General features: G+C 39.2%; 1 protein-coding gene across 4 annotated transcripts in view; it reads left to right on the forward strand.

Annotated features, from left to right (window-relative positions):
- UBE2V2 (ubiquitin conjugating enzyme E2 V2) overlaps nt 1-18,952 on the forward strand; it is a 30,604-nt gene that overhangs the window by 1,105 nt on the left and 10,547 nt on the right. Inside the window, exons 1-2 of one of the 4 annotated variants that reach the window (XM_048286538.1) lie at nt 2,547-2,576; nt 11,318-11,392. The exons of 2 other annotated variants lie outside the window; for them this stretch is intronic. Coding sequence is in view for 1 of the 2 variants with exons in the window: in XM_048286536.1 (XP_048142493.1) it covers nt 2,561-2,576 (16 nt within the window). In the remaining variant the exon portion in view is untranslated. Of the gene's footprint in view, nt 1-2,470; nt 2,577-11,317; nt 11,393-18,952 lie in introns of those variants that run through there. One more of the 4 variants, XM_048286536.1, reaches the window with a different exon arrangement.

Below are 18,952 nucleotides of genomic sequence, written 5' to 3' on the forward strand. Positions count from 1 at the left end.
AGGTACTGGGAAGCTGCTTTTGCTGGAGCCTTCTTTCCTGCAGGCTGAACAATCCCAACTCTCTCAGCCTGTTTGAAAAGAAAGGAAGTTACCCCTTTAAAATGTGTTCAGCTTCCAGTTGTCATGTATTCTTCCTCTCAAATTCAATGTTGAAAAAAATAACATTTTTTCCCAGTAAACTTTGCCCAATATAAGAAGCTTTTAGAAGGTTTTAGAGTCATTCAGCAGAGGTTTCCTCACCTAGGCCAGCGACCTTATGCCTTTTTTCCATTTTGACCCATTTTATTTCCTGTGGGTGTAATTAGTATCGCAGTAATTTGTTGCTGGTAAGTGTAAGCCTTGACATCTGGTGGATGGGTCTGGATACAGATGGACTGTGGAGCCTTCTGTGTGCTTTTAGAGACTCATGGAATACCAGTGGGCTTTGGTTTGGTGAGCCTATGGCTGTATTTCTCTCATGTCTCAAGATATGCAGGTGTGCCGTTAGGATAGAATCACCTAAAAAAGAACGATTAATCCTTAAAAAAAATAAAAGCACAGACATTGGGTGGCCATTGTGCTTCTTTCTGACCGTGGAGCTGAGCAGGTTTTATCTTAATAGGAGAACAGTAGGAGAACAGCCTGATTACATTCTGGATGGACCACAGTGGACAAGGCTTGTGTAGTGGTCTCTAATAGCCTCCCGCACCTGCTCTTGATTCCAAAAAATAGGAGAAGGATAACTTGTGGAACCTTTTTTTTCTGTTCAAGGCCACAATCTTTTCTACAGTGATGTTACAAGAGGGGAGAACTTTTAAAAATATTCTGACTTTTTTTTTCAGTATCCTTACTACTTCCACAAAAATATTGAAATAGGCTACACAAGAGAATCCCTACAATCAGCTTGTTTTGACAACAGAAAGCTCCACAGGTCATTGAAATGCAGCTTAAGGAACAGTTTCACTGTACTGGGAAAGCTTACTTCTAATTCTTTTGGTGTAAATATTGAAACTCCTGCTTATTTATGTTAAAAAAATCTGGTTGAAACTAGTAACTTGATAAAAGAAAATAGAAATCAATGGGAGAAGTAAAAACTATTGTAGATTTATCATTTTTATGTATGCAGAGACAGCAAAACCAGTATTTGGGCTAAAATGAACAAAGGATAAATGAAGGGAGGCAGAGCATTTTGTGTGAGGGTGGGGATGGTGCTGTTCAGGGCCAGGAGTTGGACTCCATGGTCCTTGTGGGTCCCTTCCGACTCAGCATATTCTTGTGATTGAGTCCTCGCTGCTGAAGAGGTTTCAGGTTAGCTGGAAGAAAAACATCTTGCATCATTGCTCTTTCTGATCTCTACCAGAAGAATCTGTGAAGGAGTTTAACTATCTCTTTATAACCTGTAAAGGAAACAACTGAGTGTTATTTATAAAATAGGATGTCAAGAACAGCACGTAGGTGTCGGCACTGGTTAGCGAGGTGCGTGTGTGACAGTCTTTTTTTGTTAGAGACTGCTTCTGGCAGCAGCCCAGTGCTCAGGCTCCAAGTCCTCCTGGGAATCCCTCATTGCACTGACCCCGGCAATTTTTGGATGTGTTCCCTTTCAGGTGTATTTGCCTGCAGGTTGCTTTGGTGTGCATTTCCCTCATGTCCACATGAATGCTGACATGGCCCTTTTGGATTCTTCCTGAGCTTGCTGCCCTTCACCAGCACTCTGCAAGGGGAGCTGCCTTTTCCCACCTGCCTGTGGGTCCCAAGCACGGTGCAGGTTGTGGGTCCCGGGTAGGATGTGCGAGGTGCTACCGCAGTGGCCACCTTCAGCTGAGCTCAGCATTGGCTCCTGGGGAAGGGCCTGGAGCTTGTGTTTTGTAATCGATTTCTGCAGGTGAAGAAACATTTGGCATCATGGCTAGACATTTGTGGAATTAATTTTCCACCAGTTCTTATGCTACCGAATGTCAAATATTTCAGCCTTTGAAACTGTCACATCATTCTGAGGAGTTAACTCCAATTGTCACCTCTTTGATTTATTTCTTCTGGCATTTCTGTGGCTTTGAAATTTTTATCTGTATTCTTTCCTTTTCTGCCTTTGGCACATTTTAATTAATTAATTAATTAATTATTATTTTCGGCTCCAAAGACCCGTATGAATCTAAGTGCCTTGTTTGAAGCCAAGCTGAAAAACCAAAAATTTAAGTGAAGCTTCACCGCTGTGTGCTGACTTCCTTATTACTGGGGATTAGGGTGCGGGCTGAGCGGGGGTGGCAGGGTAGGGATGCAGCCACGGGACTTTGCTTCTCAGGTGTAACAGCCCGCATGGGAACAGATGTGGCGGACGACTGGAGGGGCACGCGTATGGACCGGGGCTGGCGAGAGGGATACAGAGGTGAGAGAAGCTCGCTGCCCGAGGGCTCCGGGAGAACAGACCGAGGACGGCTCCCGGCCCCTCCCCTGGCCCCGCCCCTCCCCGCGCGCTCCAGGGATGCGCCTCGTCCTTCCTGGCGGGAAGTGACGGAGCCTCTCGAGGAGGAAGTGACGCGCGTGGCGTGCGGGCCCGGAGCGGTGTGGGGGGGGCTCGGACAAGATGGCCGGATCCACAGGTCTGTGAGGGGGGGCTCGGTGGGCCCGGGAGAGCGGCGCGCTGGGCTCGTGCTTGGGAGGCGCCCCCGCAAGGGCCCGGGGCGGGTCTCCTTTCTGCGGGATGGGGTGGGGGGCAAGCTGCCTCCGACAGTGGGGAGGAGTTGCCTTCTAACAGGGGGGAAAGGGAAGCTGCAGGGACGCCGGGACAGGTTATCACAGAATCCCAGATTCACTTAGGTTGGAAGAGACCTCCGGGATCATCGAGTCCAGCCTATGACCGTACACCACCTTGCCAACTAGACCACGTCCAGTCTTTCCTGAAGCACCACCAGGGACGGTGACTCCAGCACTTCCCTGGGCTGCCCCTTCCCATGTCTAATGTGAAGAAATTCCTCCTAATTCACTTATGCCCCGGGCCCGATCCCTTCCATCCGTGGGGCAGCGACATCCTAGTGAGAGCCCGGCCTGGGGGTGCGTGATGGGAGACAGGGCTCCGAGTGCCGGGGGAGGGAAGACTTGACCTGCCAAGAGGCAGGAATGGATGGATAGATGCTGGTGTACGTGAGGGAGGGAGGAGATATCGTTAGCCTGGTAAAAGTGCTGCAGGAAAGAAAGATTTGTACTGAAGATTTGTCCCAGTGTACCACTGGGTGAATATAGAAGACGTGATCTAGTGGTATCTGAAATAAAGGATTGTCTCTTTCCCCTCTTTATTGGGAAGAGAAGGGCTTAGGCCTGTGTTGTATTTTGGGGCAAAGGTAGTTCACATTGGTGGTGACTGTAGCATAGCGGGAAGGAGGACTGGAGCTCTCTTCCCCGTGGCATCCACTGGAGCCAAAGGGTCTCCCATAGGCAGATGTAAGGGCAAAGAGCTGCCAGTCATCCCAGGAAGCCCATCTCAGTAACCAGCATACCACGTGCGGAGCGTTGGTGCGGCAGAACGTTGTGGAAAGCGCTGGCAAAGAAAGGGACAAGGATATTGCTTCAAGTGCTAAATGTTGAAGCACAATTATACCGTCTCAGTTTCATTTCATGAGAGGTTTGAAATACAAAAGGCCTTTCCCCCAGTGCTGAAACCTGAAGTCTTCAGGGCCTTGTTTCCTCTTCTCTCACCCCTGAGACTTTGTAAGTGGGATTGATGGATCTCAGGGTAAGGGAATAAATAGACCTCAGCAGCCAGTCTAGGGTGAATGTTGGCCACTAATTTATTTCTGCTGCCAATCTACTGGATCACTGGGGTTTGGGACTGTAACAAAACAGAAGAAACATCTGTATATTTAAACTGGTCTTGGTACCTTGCTGTTAATTCTGTGAAGAGAGCTTGGGCAGGTTTTGGGTTGTTGTTTTTTTTTTTTTTTTTGTAAGAGGAAGGAGTTATCTCCAGTTGGTAATAAGTTTGGGGATGTGGGATTTCCACAGTGGAATTTGATAAAGTTGCACCAATCTGGGCTGTGGAATAGCTTTTGCAACTAACTATGTGGAAGAACAGTCCAAAAAGACAGGTATTGCCTGTGATAAACTGAGCTAGAATGGATATATTTAGAGAAACCCAAGTATTTGTCATTTGGGAATTACTGCATTTTATTTTGTTAGGGTTTTGTTTTTACTTTTTTTCCTGGTGTCTAAGTTTAAAAGAGTTTTATTATGGAGCAACACTGAAAGACTTCAGCTTATGTCTAGGCTCTGGCTGGAGGTTTCCTGTAATACACTAGGAAGTGCAGTTGCTTCAGGTTGTGTATTGAGTACTGGCATTTGGCATCAGAGTCCATTCAATCTGTTTAATGTAGAGTATCAGTTACTAAAAATTTATGTAGTGAAAAAAGCTATTTTCTTTCTAGTTCAACCCTATAAGAATAAATATTTTTTGACTGAACTTTGATGGTTTTACTGCCGTAAGTGTTCTTTGCAGTCTTACAGGAGTTATTTTAAAATCTATATACATTTATTCAAGGGGGTTGTTTTTGACTCAGAAATACAGCCACTCTTAAAGTTCATAAAAAGCCGGAGATGTGGAAAACTCTTAATATGTGTGACTGCTCCATACAATGTAAAGGGCCAGTACTGCATGTACACCTTGTTGAAGAAATTAAATTAAACTCATTTGTTGTAGTAAAATGCAGCAAGCAGACTGAATCATCAAAACTGCTGGGAAAATTAGTCAGGGCTTCTAAACCAACATATTCTTGTGGAGAAAATACTGTGACTTTTTATTGGTGTACACATGGTGGGGGGGTGAGGGGTGTTTGTTTTGCTCTTTCCACATAGTATGCAGAAATTCAGACTTCACCCTGAACTGCTCTTGCCAGGAAGCTGTGTTATAATCATTTGTGGAGGAGGGAAGGAAATGATTTGCTATAGGCTTACCTTTTTCATAGACTTAAGATTTAAATGTATGTAGCTCTGTGACTTTAATCTGCTCTTGCTGTAAAGTTCAACTTTATCATTATCTATTTCAGAAAAAAAAAAAAAAAGAATATTTTGATTGCATAAAGTTCAGGAATGAAATTCTAGCCCCAAGGAAGTCAACAGCAAAACTTCTACTAAGGTCAACTGTCTTACTTTTATCCCAGAAATTCCTTTCGTGGGCTTGCTAATTCTTTGAGCAATCATGTAACAAATTATGTGCATTTAACAGCAGAGAATTTAGTTTGAAAATAGCTGTTCTTTAATGTGTGCTAAAGAAATTGTATATATCAGTGTTACATTTCTGTTCCATAAGTATCTTACCTGCTTTCTAAAATCACCTGTAACAAGTAAGTTGTACATGGAGATATTGCATATGCTAGAAATGGGCATTTGTAAGCTGCAGTTTGATAGATCTGATATTACAACTGCTTCTCCTTGAAGCTGGATCTAGGTTATTTGTGTGGGTACTGCTGGAGGTCTGAACAAGTCAATTTTTTAGAGAAGAGAGCAGCTATTAATATAATCATCCAGTTTCATGTTGCTTAGGTGGAGATGCATTCTGTTAATCTGTTTAAAATACAAAGTAGAAAATGTAAATAGATATAATTTCAAGTTAAAAGAAATAATTCCCTAAGGCATACCATTTAAATATGTCTTGCGTATCTCAAGAAAAAGAAGCCGATGAAAAACATCATTATAAGGAGTTAATTCAGGAGTTAATTTCTGCATTTAGATAATTGGGGTTTCACATAATATGACCTTATATGTAAGGTTATACGTATATATGTCTCTCTAAAATGGAAATGTTTCCTAAAGGCAGTGATGGTGTCACTAAGTGGTTAGAATTTATGTGGGAAAATACGAGAATCAAGGAAGCAGTGTCAAATATGGTGCTGTAACTATGGGCTCCTTCCTCTTCAACCAAGAGCTTCAGTAGCTTGGGGGAGGGTGAATAGGGCTGTGCTAATGAAAATTCCCCTTGGTTTGCTGAAACCATGTGCTCGGGGAAGAAAAATGGACTGATCTACAATCAAAATTGTATGTGAGATTCCTGATTTACTTCTAGTATGTAGTCATGAGCATCCTTTTTTGAAAGTGTCCCTAATATTTTTGAAGGTACGTGGCTAGATGCCTGTGAAATATTTCTTTCTGTAAAATCCATACTTTTCATTTCCAGTTACTCTATAAGGATGAAGCAGCTTCATTGTGTAACTTGAGTTGCCCGTGCAAAAATGTCTTTCCCTTTGATTTTATAGATGATTGATTCTGTGAGTGGAAATGGCACAATGCACAATGTCAGTGCCTTATTTTCTTAACTTTGTTTTTTACTTCTATTTGCAAACATTTGGTAGTTGTGGAAGCAGTTTTAAGTGTGCATGACTACAGCAGTAAGGAAGCTGGTATTAAAAGTGCAGGGCTGGAAGTGGTCTTGAGTGCATTCTAGACTCCCTGAGCTGTGAAGTATGGACTAAGTGTACCATTCCTAATGGTTGGGGCTTTTGTTGTTGTTGTTGGTTTTGGTTTATTTCGCTTTGAAACTTGGGGTTTTTTTCTTCCCCTCTTAAAATCCTCAATTGCAAAATATTCCATAATGTGAAATGTTTTGCAACACTTTCTCTTAAATGCCTTGAAACTCTTTTCTTCTTCATTCTGAATCAGGCTGATGTCTGTTCTGGGCTTAGTAGGGTAAAGATGTACACCCTGTGTGGAGACACCTAGAGATTAAGGGCCGTTCAGAGGAGTAATAAAGGGATATATTCATAAGTGGGTTGTAGAAGCAACGTTTTAAAGATAATTTTTTCCATGTAGGAGATGTGGTATAATTTAAACTTTGTGTCCGGAAAAGTCTTGTGTCAAACCCTGCACAGGTAGGCTTCTCTTTTCCTCTGACCTGTTGAATGTTCGTTTCCTTCCTCTTTTTTTCTCTTTGTGGAGCAAATAGTTGTCTGTTTTTTATCTGCTGTGTTTTACCTTGAAGGATGTATTACTCCCTCCCATTTTCTCTTTTACGCCTCCACCACATTGTTCATTTATCCAGAACTGGTCCAAGAAGTTGGTTTAAGAGCTTTTTAGAATTTTACAGTCCTCCATGTTTGTTCTGTGGGTTTACAGTGTTAGCTCTGTAAGCACAGATTTCTTGAAGCTGAAAGTAATCAAACAAAACAAAAGAAGTAAAATACTGTGTTCTGTGAGGCAGCAAGCACTCTGTGTGGAGCGTTTTTATAGCCTGTCCTATGCACAAGGAATTGCGACTGTGATTGTTCTGCCTGCTTAAAAACATCTTGACAAACCACAAATAATTTCAGCTGGGTTGAGAAAAGTCTAGATTACAAATGGCTTTTAAACTATATATAGACCATCAGTTCTTTTCCAACTTTGGGGCATATATAGGCAAGATACTCTGTTTCTTCTCAGAGCTTTGCCTGTATCATTTTCCTTTCTTTGTTCCTGGTGTTTTATAACTCCGTCTTTAAATACAAACCCACTTACGTCTTTCTGCCACAATAGCTGTGTTAGAGTGCTCACAGCAAAGCAACTTACCTCTGCAATAAAAAAGTGGCCTACTTTGTAATCTTCTATGTGTTTCAGAGCTTGTTTGAAATTCAAAGATGTTATCAGACATAGTATCAAAGCCCATTATCTAAACTATTCTGTACAATCCTGGAAAATTCTAGCCTGGATAAAGGTATAACACAGAGTTTCAGGAAGATATGCCTCTCAGCAGTTGGAGGCAGATGGTCCATACTATAAACCTAAGCATGCATGAGAAGACTTCTCATGTAAGAATTAGATTTCCAAGTCTTATGAGTAGTTGGTGGAATTGAATTACATATGTATTTGTTAGTGTTTGTATTTTGCCTTATGGAAGATTTTTCCAGAGGCAGTGTTAAATACATGCTGTGAAACTATTCAGCCTCTTTTTGTTAACAGACCTTTCCTCTCTCTTTGCCCCTGCTCTTTTTTCTACCCTATTATCTCTTCTGTTATCTTTTATTATTATCTGCACTATTAACTCTTTTTATCTACAGTATAGCTTGTACTTCATCTTGACTGAAACTTTATGTAAAGTATTACATCAGGTTCAGCTACTCCTGTTAGGTTTTGTTGCCTTGTTGTCTCAGTTATCCTGTGGGAACCTCAACAGAGATCATGGAAAGACAAGAAAGTGCTGTGGGGAAAGCATTCAAAGTAGCCTTGATTTAAGTATTTGGAAGGGTTTTACTGTATGCTGTCCTGCCCAAAGAATGTTTTTCTTTGTATTTGTCATTTGGAATACACTAATGAGATACAATTCAAACAATATTTTGAATTAAATCAGTGCAGAAACTTATCACTGTGAAGCTGTCAGACTGATTATGAATAACATGAGCTTCTGGTTTACAGCCTTTTCAAAAACGTGTGATGATTTCAGTCTGTGACTCTAAACCATTTCTAGTTAGCATTTTGGAACGAGTGGAATCTTCAACACTTAGAACTTCAGAGCTCTAAAGTCTTTATTTCAGAAGGATGAGATGCTTCAACTAGATAAAAAAAATTGTCAGAAAAATTATAGATTCGGTATGGCCTTTTAAAAAATTCTTGCATTAGACATATTTAACAGCATAAAGAAAAAAATCACCTCCCTCCACTGCATTTTTGACTATTCATAAACTGGATAGTTAAGTGTGTTTGCAATTTGCTTGAGTAAATCAAAACATTTTGCCCAGTACATATGAAAGGAGTGTCCTTTATTCAGTATAGTCTTAGTAAAATGTCCAGTTTTATTCATATAACTTAGAACTTTTCCAGAGGAGGAATTGTAAGTTTTCTTTCTTCTCAGTGAAATGGAATGTGTGATCATGTAAATATTAAATAATTTGAACTTTTGAGTAGCACAGCGTATAGAAAATAGCAGGTTGAAGTATGACTTACGAAAATAACGTAGGAAAATAATTTAATGGCAATTCTTTTTACTAAATATGTGATGATTGGTACATTTGCTGATTATATCCACAGATGTATGCTTACATGTATAACTGAAAGAATAACATTATTTGTTTTACATAGATAAAGGATATTTATCTATTTATTATGCTTTGGACTGTGGATAGGTGCTGAGTCATGTTGGAAAGGACCTTTGTGCAAGTGTTAGAACAACTGTTTGCTAATCAATGACTTGTAACCCGTTTAAGGCAGCTTTACAGCTTTGCTAGACTAAATCCTTGATGCTACTCATGTTATCTGGGTCACACATTGTATTCTTAACTTTTAAAGCAGACCCTGAGAAAGCTGTTTTGTGACAAGATATTGGGCTCTGCTGGGTTCTTCTAGCTTCCTGCTTCTTCTATCCCTTTATCTGGGGGAAAAAAAAAAGGTTCTATGTCATTGTAATTTAAAAGGTAACTTTGAAAGTGTGTTTTAAACAATTTTTTCTCTCTGCCAACACAATGTCAGGTTTAATATGAAACGTTCAAAAAACGATCAATTTTACCTTTTGTTAACTTTTTCTTATTTAGCTTTGTGCTTTTAATAGTGGGGTAATTTGTACTAAACAAGTGTGGGGGTTAGTTTTTAACTTCTGAGGGTAGAAATTAGAAAGATTTCTTTGCCTGGTAAAATCTTGATTCCTTAGACTATTAAATCACAGTTGATATTGCTGGTGGTTTTTGAAGTGACAGATATCTTTTCTAACTCCTGCTTGCTGGCTTCCTGCCTTACATTGTTTTGTACAAAATTGAAATAGTAATTCTCAGTTTATTAAGCATCACAACGTGTCACTTTTCATTATCTGTCATTTCATACACTGAAACATACGGGAAGGTGGTTGTACTATTTAATATCTCATGTGTTTCATTCAGTGGTTGCCTGTAAAGAGTTAAGTTTTAAACCCGTAGTCAGCTTGTGCATTTCCACCCTTCACCGAAACAGCCCGGATGTCAATTGAGTTGTTTAGTGACTTAACTGTTTAATACCTGTATGGTTTTTCTTATAGTGTGAGGCACCACTGGTCATGCAGTGTCTGAGTCTACACTGGTCTTGTTTATAACAAAAAAATGGCACTGAGATATAATATAGACTGATAAAGAAATGTCACTAATATTCATGCAAATTTGTAAAATTACTTTTAAGCAATTTACACCAGTTTTCTTTTGGGATTGCAGTCCAGTTTAGTGGGTTTTATACTATAGTTTTCTGTTGGTGTGGTAACTTGTTAAAAAAGTTTCTTTGGATGAGGTATTTTGATTACTTAAAACATTTGTGGGAATTTTTGAAGGTAGGGGTTTCTTTCTTTTTTTTCCCCCCTCTTTGTTTTTGCTAAGAGTTTCCTTATGCCTTCTCTATTTTGTAGTCTTAACAACGTTTATATCTGTAGTGGAGCAGGCTTCTTCATTAGTGTAATTTTTTTAAGCACCATTAGTCATTCCATGCCAGCAGCAGTACTCAGGATGATCGTATTTGCATGAAAATGTAAGGACCTAGCGATGTTGTTGCTTCCTTGCTAACAAGGCTGGGTTCAGTTGGAGTTGCTCTCAGGTCTGGACATTATTCTGTGTGTGCACGTAACCAGTGACTACTCTGTGCTTCTGCTCGCTGGTGTGCTTATGATGACTCTTGCTCTTATTTACTGTTGTACCTTGTGCAACTTTAGGACATGTAGGGTGTTGTTCCATAAAAAATCAGGGGAGTGGAGAGGCCATTTGGAAGTTGGGCTGCGGGAGTGGAGGAATGGAGGTTTTCAGTGAGGCATGAACCTTGGTAAGGAGAGATGGTGCAGAATGGGAAGAACTTGATGGAATTTTTGAGAGATTGGCTCCTCCATGGGTGCTGTTCAGAGAGTAGAGCAGCTCTGATGAATCAGGTGGTTAATGGCAGCTGCATCCCCATCTGCTGCTCCTCTGAGAAAGGTGTATAAGGGGAAAGGGGAAGAGAGGACGGGCCATGAGCATGGTTAGAAGTGAATAAAAACTGAACAGATATGATATGTTTTCCTGGGGGACATTGACTGTCACAGGAAGAGTCGTGTCCACAGGGCTGCCTTCAGTAAATAATCCAATGGATTATGGAACAGAATTGGTAGAAATCAAAGTTACCAGAAGGAGTTAACTCACTTCCTTCTGGTTACTCTGGAGGCAATATAAAAGAAGGGAAGACTTAGGTGAAGATGCCTTGTTAATGTAGCAATTTGTTTTGCTAGTAATCTATCACACTTAAAAACATAATTAATAAAACCTCAAATTGTACAAACTTTTCCCTAAGAAGTTTTGTATTTGGAATGTGCACTCTGCTGGAGAAGTCAAGTTTGAGGTCTTGTCATTCTTGGTGTGAAACCATCAGCAACTGAAACATATTGAATAAATTGATGTTGCTTTTGCAGTTTTGATCCGCTGAGATTTCTTACTCCAGCATCAAGATTTGTGGTTTAAGCCATTTTAACGTGTTTGTAAATCAGGTATGTGTCTGACAATCCAGCTACTAATGGCTAGTTCTCTAGAAATTAATTTCTTCCCTTCCCACCCCAGTGAAACTAAAGCTACTACTGAAAACGTTGTTCTGTTCAGAATTTATCATTTTCAATTATTATCACTAGTAGATAGTTGATAGTGTCTTAATGTTATGGATATGCATATGAAGTGGAAAGCCAGGTGAAAAAACCCTGCTTCTGTAAATCTATGTTGTCTTTACTGTTTTGGTTTGGTTTTTTTTTTAAATTAAAGTTAGTGCCCTACCCTAAAGAAATAAATACCTCTATACTTGTCCAGCCCTTTTCCCCTCCATCAAAATCTGAATGCTGAGTTGCAGTAAATGACCAAGACTTCTGCTGTATTAACAGTTTCTCATTAGCTGCCTTCTTAATATAAGCCATATTTAGAACTTTTATGGCTGTGGCTGGACTCAAATATAAAGGAAATTCCTATGAAAGTTATTTTCATGCAGCCTAACTTTAGGTCTGGACTGTGTCTATTAAGATACTAGCAAATGTAAGATTTCACTTAGGTGAAATAAATAGAAATTTTCACCAATATAATTCTGAAAACAAATATTACTTTACTTAGCTTTAACCAAAAATTAGGTTTTAAGATAAAGGGTTATAGCTTTCACACTGCTGTGACTCTTGATTGGCTCATGCTGAGAAATGTTTCTCAGCAAGTGACATATCTTCATATGAAAAAAGCAAACCCCAAAAACCTGATGAAATGCATTCTTTAACTTCAATGTGTTTCCTAGAATTGTACCTCTTCCTTGAAGTCTTCCATCCTGTGTGCTTTCAACTTACTTAATTTCAAATATTATAAAAGGAAAAAGAGGTTTACCAGTTACAGGGCTCCTACATAGTCTTTTATATAAATATAGCCATATATATCCATATATATATATATGTGCATATGGTTTTAGTCCTGCAGAGAAGTGCAATAACCCATTTAGTTCTTACCAGTTCATAGCTGTTCCGTATTGTAGCAAAACTGGCTCTGAATTACAGTGAGCATTGAACACAGTGAATAAATGGCCACTTGCTCTATAGTGTTCATTGATGTACATTTGCTTACTTGAGCTGTGGAGTCTTACCTTCTACTCATCTCTTTTCTTATTAATTCTTCAAGTTACTTGTTGTGTTTCTTTCTTTTGGGATGAATAATTTCTTTCTACATGGAAATGAAGTTTTATTTGATTATGTCAAACTTGTTTTTCTTCTTGAACTTAGATTCTTAGAAAATTTCCACAGGTAAGCATAGTTAAATCTGCAAAATCATTAAGACTAACCTAAACTGGTATTGCTTACAGCTCTGTGAGGTGCAGTCTTGATTAGTACCTTATGCCTCATCCTAATCAATGTGCATGGGCCACCTATTGCTGCTAAATACTTTGGTTTCACCATTTGAGTTAATATAATACAGAACTTTCCCAATTTAAACTCAAAACTGTTGATGCAGAATCTTCTGTTGCTCGAATTTCAGTGCTTTGGGACATACTTGCTGGAGGAAAGTAGAGAAAAATAGCATAGAGTAAGTGCAGCTTTAAGAATATGACTGATTTGAAAAATTATGAACTTGAATTTTACTGAAATGTATTGAAACTTTCCTGGAAAGCAGTTGCAAATGTCTATTTACCTTGAATAAGAATAATGTTGTCTTGGTTATTGGAAACAGTGATTTTTACTGTGTGTGTAGTAACATACTTGATTTTAAAACAAGAGCAACAAGAGTGGCAAAGTCCATTATTGAACTGCTGCATTCCACTACTAATGCCAGCAATGGAGTTCTATTGTAGACTAAACTGCCGTGTCCAACTTGGTTGTTGTAGTAACTAGGCAGGTTACTAGAAATATTTCAGGGTTTTGGAGCCTGGTTACTGTGATCAACCTCAGATAACTGCAATATCATTATGGTACACCTGGTAATATTTCTTGATAGTAGGTTCCCGATAGTAAGGCTTTTCTTGCATGTATTTTTAGAATATTTACTAGGTCTAAGAGTATGTGATGTGAGCAGGGTAACTGGCAAACAAGAATACACATCAAGTTTACAAAAAAAAAGCTTTTTTCAGAGGAATATCTTCTGCAGCCCAAAATAGAATGTGTTAGTATTGCACATGCCCTGGCCCTCTTCCCTCTCTCCTTATTTTTTTTGTTTGTTTTGTTTTTAATGTATTGGCCATTTCAGGGCCTATTTGAGGCTTTTGTAATTTTATGTTCTTTTTGTGGGTGTGTGGACTGTTGTTAGTACAGCATTTCAGGTTTTTACTTCATTTTGTCCAGAGCAAGATGAATTGTTCAGAAACTGAAAGGAAGAAGTTGTTTTCTCTGTGTTTCTCAGTGTATTTTTTTTTTCCTCTCCCTGCCCCAGGAGAAATTGTATTATGGGTTGAAATTTGCAAGACTGACATGCTTCCCCTGTTTCCCTGTCCTTAGGAAATACTTACTTCGCTGCGAGCCTGAAGCTGATAAATGGGGTTTGAGAGGTTTTTCTTTTTGTTACCAAGCTGAACATACTTTTGAATTTCTGTTTTGTTGGAAGTCAGTGGGCAAGAGCTAACTCATATATTCAAAATTGTTCATACTACAGAGTTTCCCTGACATAGCTATCTCAATCAGGAAGAATAGCGTCCCTGACAGTATCCTAACTTTGTTAACGTATGATTTTTTGATATAACTTGTTCTTGTGTCCTTATCAGGATTTGTTTATGGAGCTGTCTTTTGGAGTGTTGGTGGTGTGGGGTGTGCTGGTTTAACTATGATAAAATGGTCCTGGTACTGATGTAACTTTCAGGAGTGATTGAAGTCAAGAGCTGGGGGAGATTTTAAGAGAAACCGAATGTGGGTGTGGATATTGTTATGGACAATTACTCTAAAAAACATAGTTTTGGGTGTAACAGAAAATTTCACACTTTAGGCTCTGAGCCAATCTATGAAAAATTGGGGTTATGGTTCCCTTTTATAACCTGCAGGGAGAAGAGCAGAGTGTAGGTTATCCCACTCTTGCCTTGTTACACAGCAAAGAATCATTTGATGTGTGAGGAGCTTGGTCTGCCAATTCTATTTGCAGGAGTGTGTCCATGTGAATTGTTTAAAAATGTGATTTAATGTATTCAGTGAGCTCTGTCAAATCTGACATAAGTTCACATAAGTATGCTTGTGTGTTCTGTCTTGATGCTGCTGATTAAATCCCCATATCACTGGGTGACATGACATGGCCAACTGTGGAACTGTGTCAACACACTAGCAAGAGCAGGTCCATCCAGGCAATTCTCATTTGTTACTCCAGTGAAAGTTGTTGGTGCTACTAATGGACACGGAAGATTCCTTTTTATTTTGTTTCCTGATTTTTTTTTTTCCCAGGTTATGCAGATTCTGGATAAAAGCATAGCTATAACTTTTTTCCTGACTTGTCCTTTGTGGTAGTGTGTTTCTTATTTCTAAGGAGATTTAGAATGTAATGTCTGAAGTAGCTCCATATATATGAAAGTAGACCCTCATGCTTAAATTAAGGGCTTTATTTATTGAGACTTTTTTCATTCTCTTCTAATTCCAAGGTATTAAATTCACTGATAATTTCACGGATTTCTTAGTCCAGTTTCATGATGAAATTTTTAAGTTAAAAACTATTGGTATATGTACGCATGAGTGATGTTTTGCTTGTTTAAGTGAAATATACTTAGTTCAGCTGTTTGTGAGAATTTGGTAAAAAGTTGTTTGGCAGTTCCTGTGACAGTTTGTGGGCAGGGTTGTCAGGAGGCTATTTGTCAGTAAAATCCACAGTGAGGTGAACTTCGCAGATAAAATGAAGAGAGGCTGGGTGGGGGGTATTGCTTTCGTTTTTTGTTTTCTTAATCTGGATGAACCCAAGTATGTTTTCACATGCAGAGCTTTAGTCCTGCTAAAGAGCTGTGCTGGATGCAGTATTGTACTGAGCTGTAAAGCACAGCCTGCTGAGGGGAATTTACCACTCCTATAGCTCTGCCAGTGATAAAATCGACAGCTTTAATCCCCTTCACTTGGAAATGTGAGCTTTTACCTGAGGCGTGCGTGTTACAGAGAGTAAACCCAACCTGTCTGTGCCCGTGTGAAGCTGCTCAGTGGTCCCATCAGCAAGTGGCATTGGGGAGAACACCTGAGGTCTGGTAGTCAGCGCAAGAATGGTGCTGGTTTCTGTGATTTCATACTGCTAGTGACCTGCACATGAGAACAGAAAGATGTTGTTTCATTGCCCAAATTCTGTAAATGAAATAAGGATTCTTACTCAAATTCAGTCAGGAATATTTCAAAGCTCTTAGCAAATATTTGATGAATTGCATTGTCTGGATTAGAGACAAAACTGCGAGTTATATATGCACTATTAACATGCAGTTTAGAGTGTGCCTTCTGAAATATGTGAAATAGTGAGAAGAAAAAGAATTTTTTAACTTTCTATTTATACTAGGAGCAAACTTAATTTCCGGAAAATCCAGATCATCCTTGACTGGACTTCTAGACAGAAGTTCTTGTTGTTTTTTACTGGAAAGATGGCACAATGTTGCACATGTGTTCCATTCTTCAAGCTAGGTAAATTTGTTTTGTGTGAAGGTTATAGCATGATCAAAACAAGCATGTAGAGTGTAATAGTGTGCACAAGGGCATGAGTGGATGCTCAAGACAATACTTAATTTGAGCTAGTTTTCTGGAAGTTTCTAATACTGTAATTATAAATTATAATAAGGGCTTGTTTTTTGTTGGTTTGGTTGTTTGTTTTTTGTTTGGTTTTTTTTTACATCCCCTCTGTTTAAGTATTCCATGTCACCTGTCAGAAATCTAGCAATAATGGTTTTCTATTAAAACATTCAGTAATTACTTCAGTTAAATTGGAAGTATTGATGATAAAACATTAATCCTGTATGCCAGGGACATAGAAACAGTTTAGTGGGTTTGGAGGGGGAGAGTTTTGTTGATGTTGACAGGGTTTTGTGTGCATGTGTGTTGGGTTTTTTGTTGGGGTTTTTGTGTATTTTTTTTTAACACAAGGTTTTTTTTTACTCTTATTTTTAACTTCAGAAAAGTGTTTTGCTACTTAGTTCTATCACTGACAAGAATGTTAGTGTGGGAAACCTGGCACTTGCTCTCAGATGTTTTTGTCTCTTTCAGAGCACATCTAAATTATTTTCTGGAGATGTTCTGGAGGTTTCCCAAGTCCTTCACTGCTCCCCTTGGGCAGTTATGGGAACCAGTGAGCACACATAATGTAATGGAAAAAATGTGATGAACACAGGTCAGTTCATCACAAGGGGTTGTTATTTTCTAGTGTCATCTCCTACAGTTTAATGTGTTGAGTACAATTTTATGATACAGCTGAGTCAGTGCAGTGGCTTTTTGTCACAAAAAGCTCCTTTGTCCTCACACCCATGATTTTGCAAAGGAAGGCACTGAGAGACACAGCAGTCAGCTCTGGCATTTGTTGTTCTTTTTTCCTGAGTCAATTCAGTTGATTAACTGGTTGGATTTGATTTTTGCCTGAAGGAAAACCAGCTTTTTTGCTAAATTAGTGTGACAATTTGACTAATAGAGGAGCCTGGTTATTGCAAGAGCAACAGAGTTCTGGGAGAAGGCATGGAACATCTGGACAATGATCAGTTGGGTCATCTCAGCTGTACTGAAAGGTGATAGCACATGATCAGAAATAAACTTAAAGCATGTTTGGTACCATCTTTTATGTTCTTTTTAAAGAACTAAACTGTGATTCAGAAGTTCTGCAGTCAGAGCAGGACTTCTGAGAAATGGTGGATTTAAGATACTGGGAAAGTCTCAAGTAATGTGTGAATGCTAAAGTACATGGGGTTTGTGGGTGGAGGTTGTTGTGGGTTTTTTTAATTTGAGACTGCACATACCAGTCAGAATCTATTCAGTCATGTGATGCAAAGTAGAAGTTGATCATTCTAGTTTATTTTTTATTTTTACTGGCACACTCAACTCCAGAACATGTATGAATCTGGAGTAAAAGTGAAAACTTTGTGCTCTATAATGTGATTGAAGTGTGATTGTAATTTCTCATCTCTAGTCTGAATTAGATATGTAAATGTACTGTCATAATGTTAATCACAAATCAGGATGGGACCAGAGGAATGGGCAAATGCATTTCAGTGCAGCTTTATAAAAGGATCTATGCAGAAATACTGAGAAATGATCTACTTCTTGATGTACTCTGCTGGTGCTTTTGGGTAATAGTACGTGTGCTGGCTGGGCTGGTTTGTTAAGCTGTCAGAAGACTGGCCAAAATGTGTAATTTTCTGCTCCGTTAGCAAGCTGAAGTAGCTCATTATGGGCTCAGATGAGCGGTAGTACCAAGGAAGGAAGGAAGGTGAGGCCTTACATGAATGACTTAATTTCCTTGCACTGTTCTGATACTGTACTCTTAATGCTTTTCCCTGGGAATTTGGAGGACTTGGAGACCATAGTTTCTGCAATTTTCGGAAGCCTCTCCTTAGTGTGTGTTACTGAAAAAAAAAGTTTTAAACACTGTTTAAGAGAGGTTACAGTTCTGCAAGATAAGCTAGTTGAAGAGTTACTAAAAGGTATATGTATCTATACTGGTCCATATATTTGCATACTGACTAAATAATAATATTGTATATTGTTATTGTATATTATATAAAGCTCTTTGTTTCTTGCATGGAGACTGCTTGGAGTACTGTCACAGTGGGGATACTGCAACACGTGTATCAGACAACGAGGCCCGTGGAAAAGAAATATATATGGACAGATTCTTGATAGCTGTTTCAGAGATGTTTATTTCCCCAGCCACATGGCCGGGGCTCTGCCGAGGATCCGAGGCAATCCCGGGACCCGAGGGTCCTTGCCTGTGCAGGGAAACACAAACCAACCAATGGGGAACGAGGCTGAGCAGGGGCAGGGAAACGCCGCTTCTCCCCCGCGGGGCCCCTCTCCCAGGACCACATGGTGGGGGGAAGGGACCCTGACAGAGTACAGACTAATGTAATGTAAAACCTGAAATTTCAGTGACTGAATAACTGATATGAAAAATGGTTTTATTTGACCCTCATCTTTTTCAAACTTGCTAATAACATCATGTGTGCCCAGTCTTAAGTTTTAGTTTTATGGAGCACCTGGATTCTTACAGTACAGGAAAGGATTTTTAATGAAAATCATGGAATATACTATAGTTGTAAGAAGCTATAAGAAAAAATACGTAACAATAAGCAGCTATAAGTAAATGGAAATTTTATGGTATTATAATATTGTTACTACATCATTGTGCATATATTATTTAAAAATAAAAGCATTCCATGATTGTGTGCACAAGTGTTAATTAGCTTTCTTCCCTCCATCAGTGCTGAAGTACCATTGTAGCTTCTATACTGTAAAGGAATTAAGAATCCAGTTGTTTAATATCTATCAATATCTGCCTGTTTTCATCCATAATAATAAAAATCCAGTAATTATAGTTCAGTTAGTGACTATTAGTTGGTGCTCTCTAAAGGCATCTTCATATTCTGTTGTGAATATGTCTTTATCTCTCTTTAACAA

This window comes from Corvus hawaiiensis, chromosome 26 (genome assembly GCF_020740725.1).
Source record: "Corvus hawaiiensis isolate bCorHaw1 chromosome 26, bCorHaw1.pri.cur, whole genome shotgun sequence".
NCBI classification, from domain to species: domain Eukaryota; kingdom Metazoa; phylum Chordata; class Aves; order Passeriformes; family Corvidae; genus Corvus; species Corvus hawaiiensis.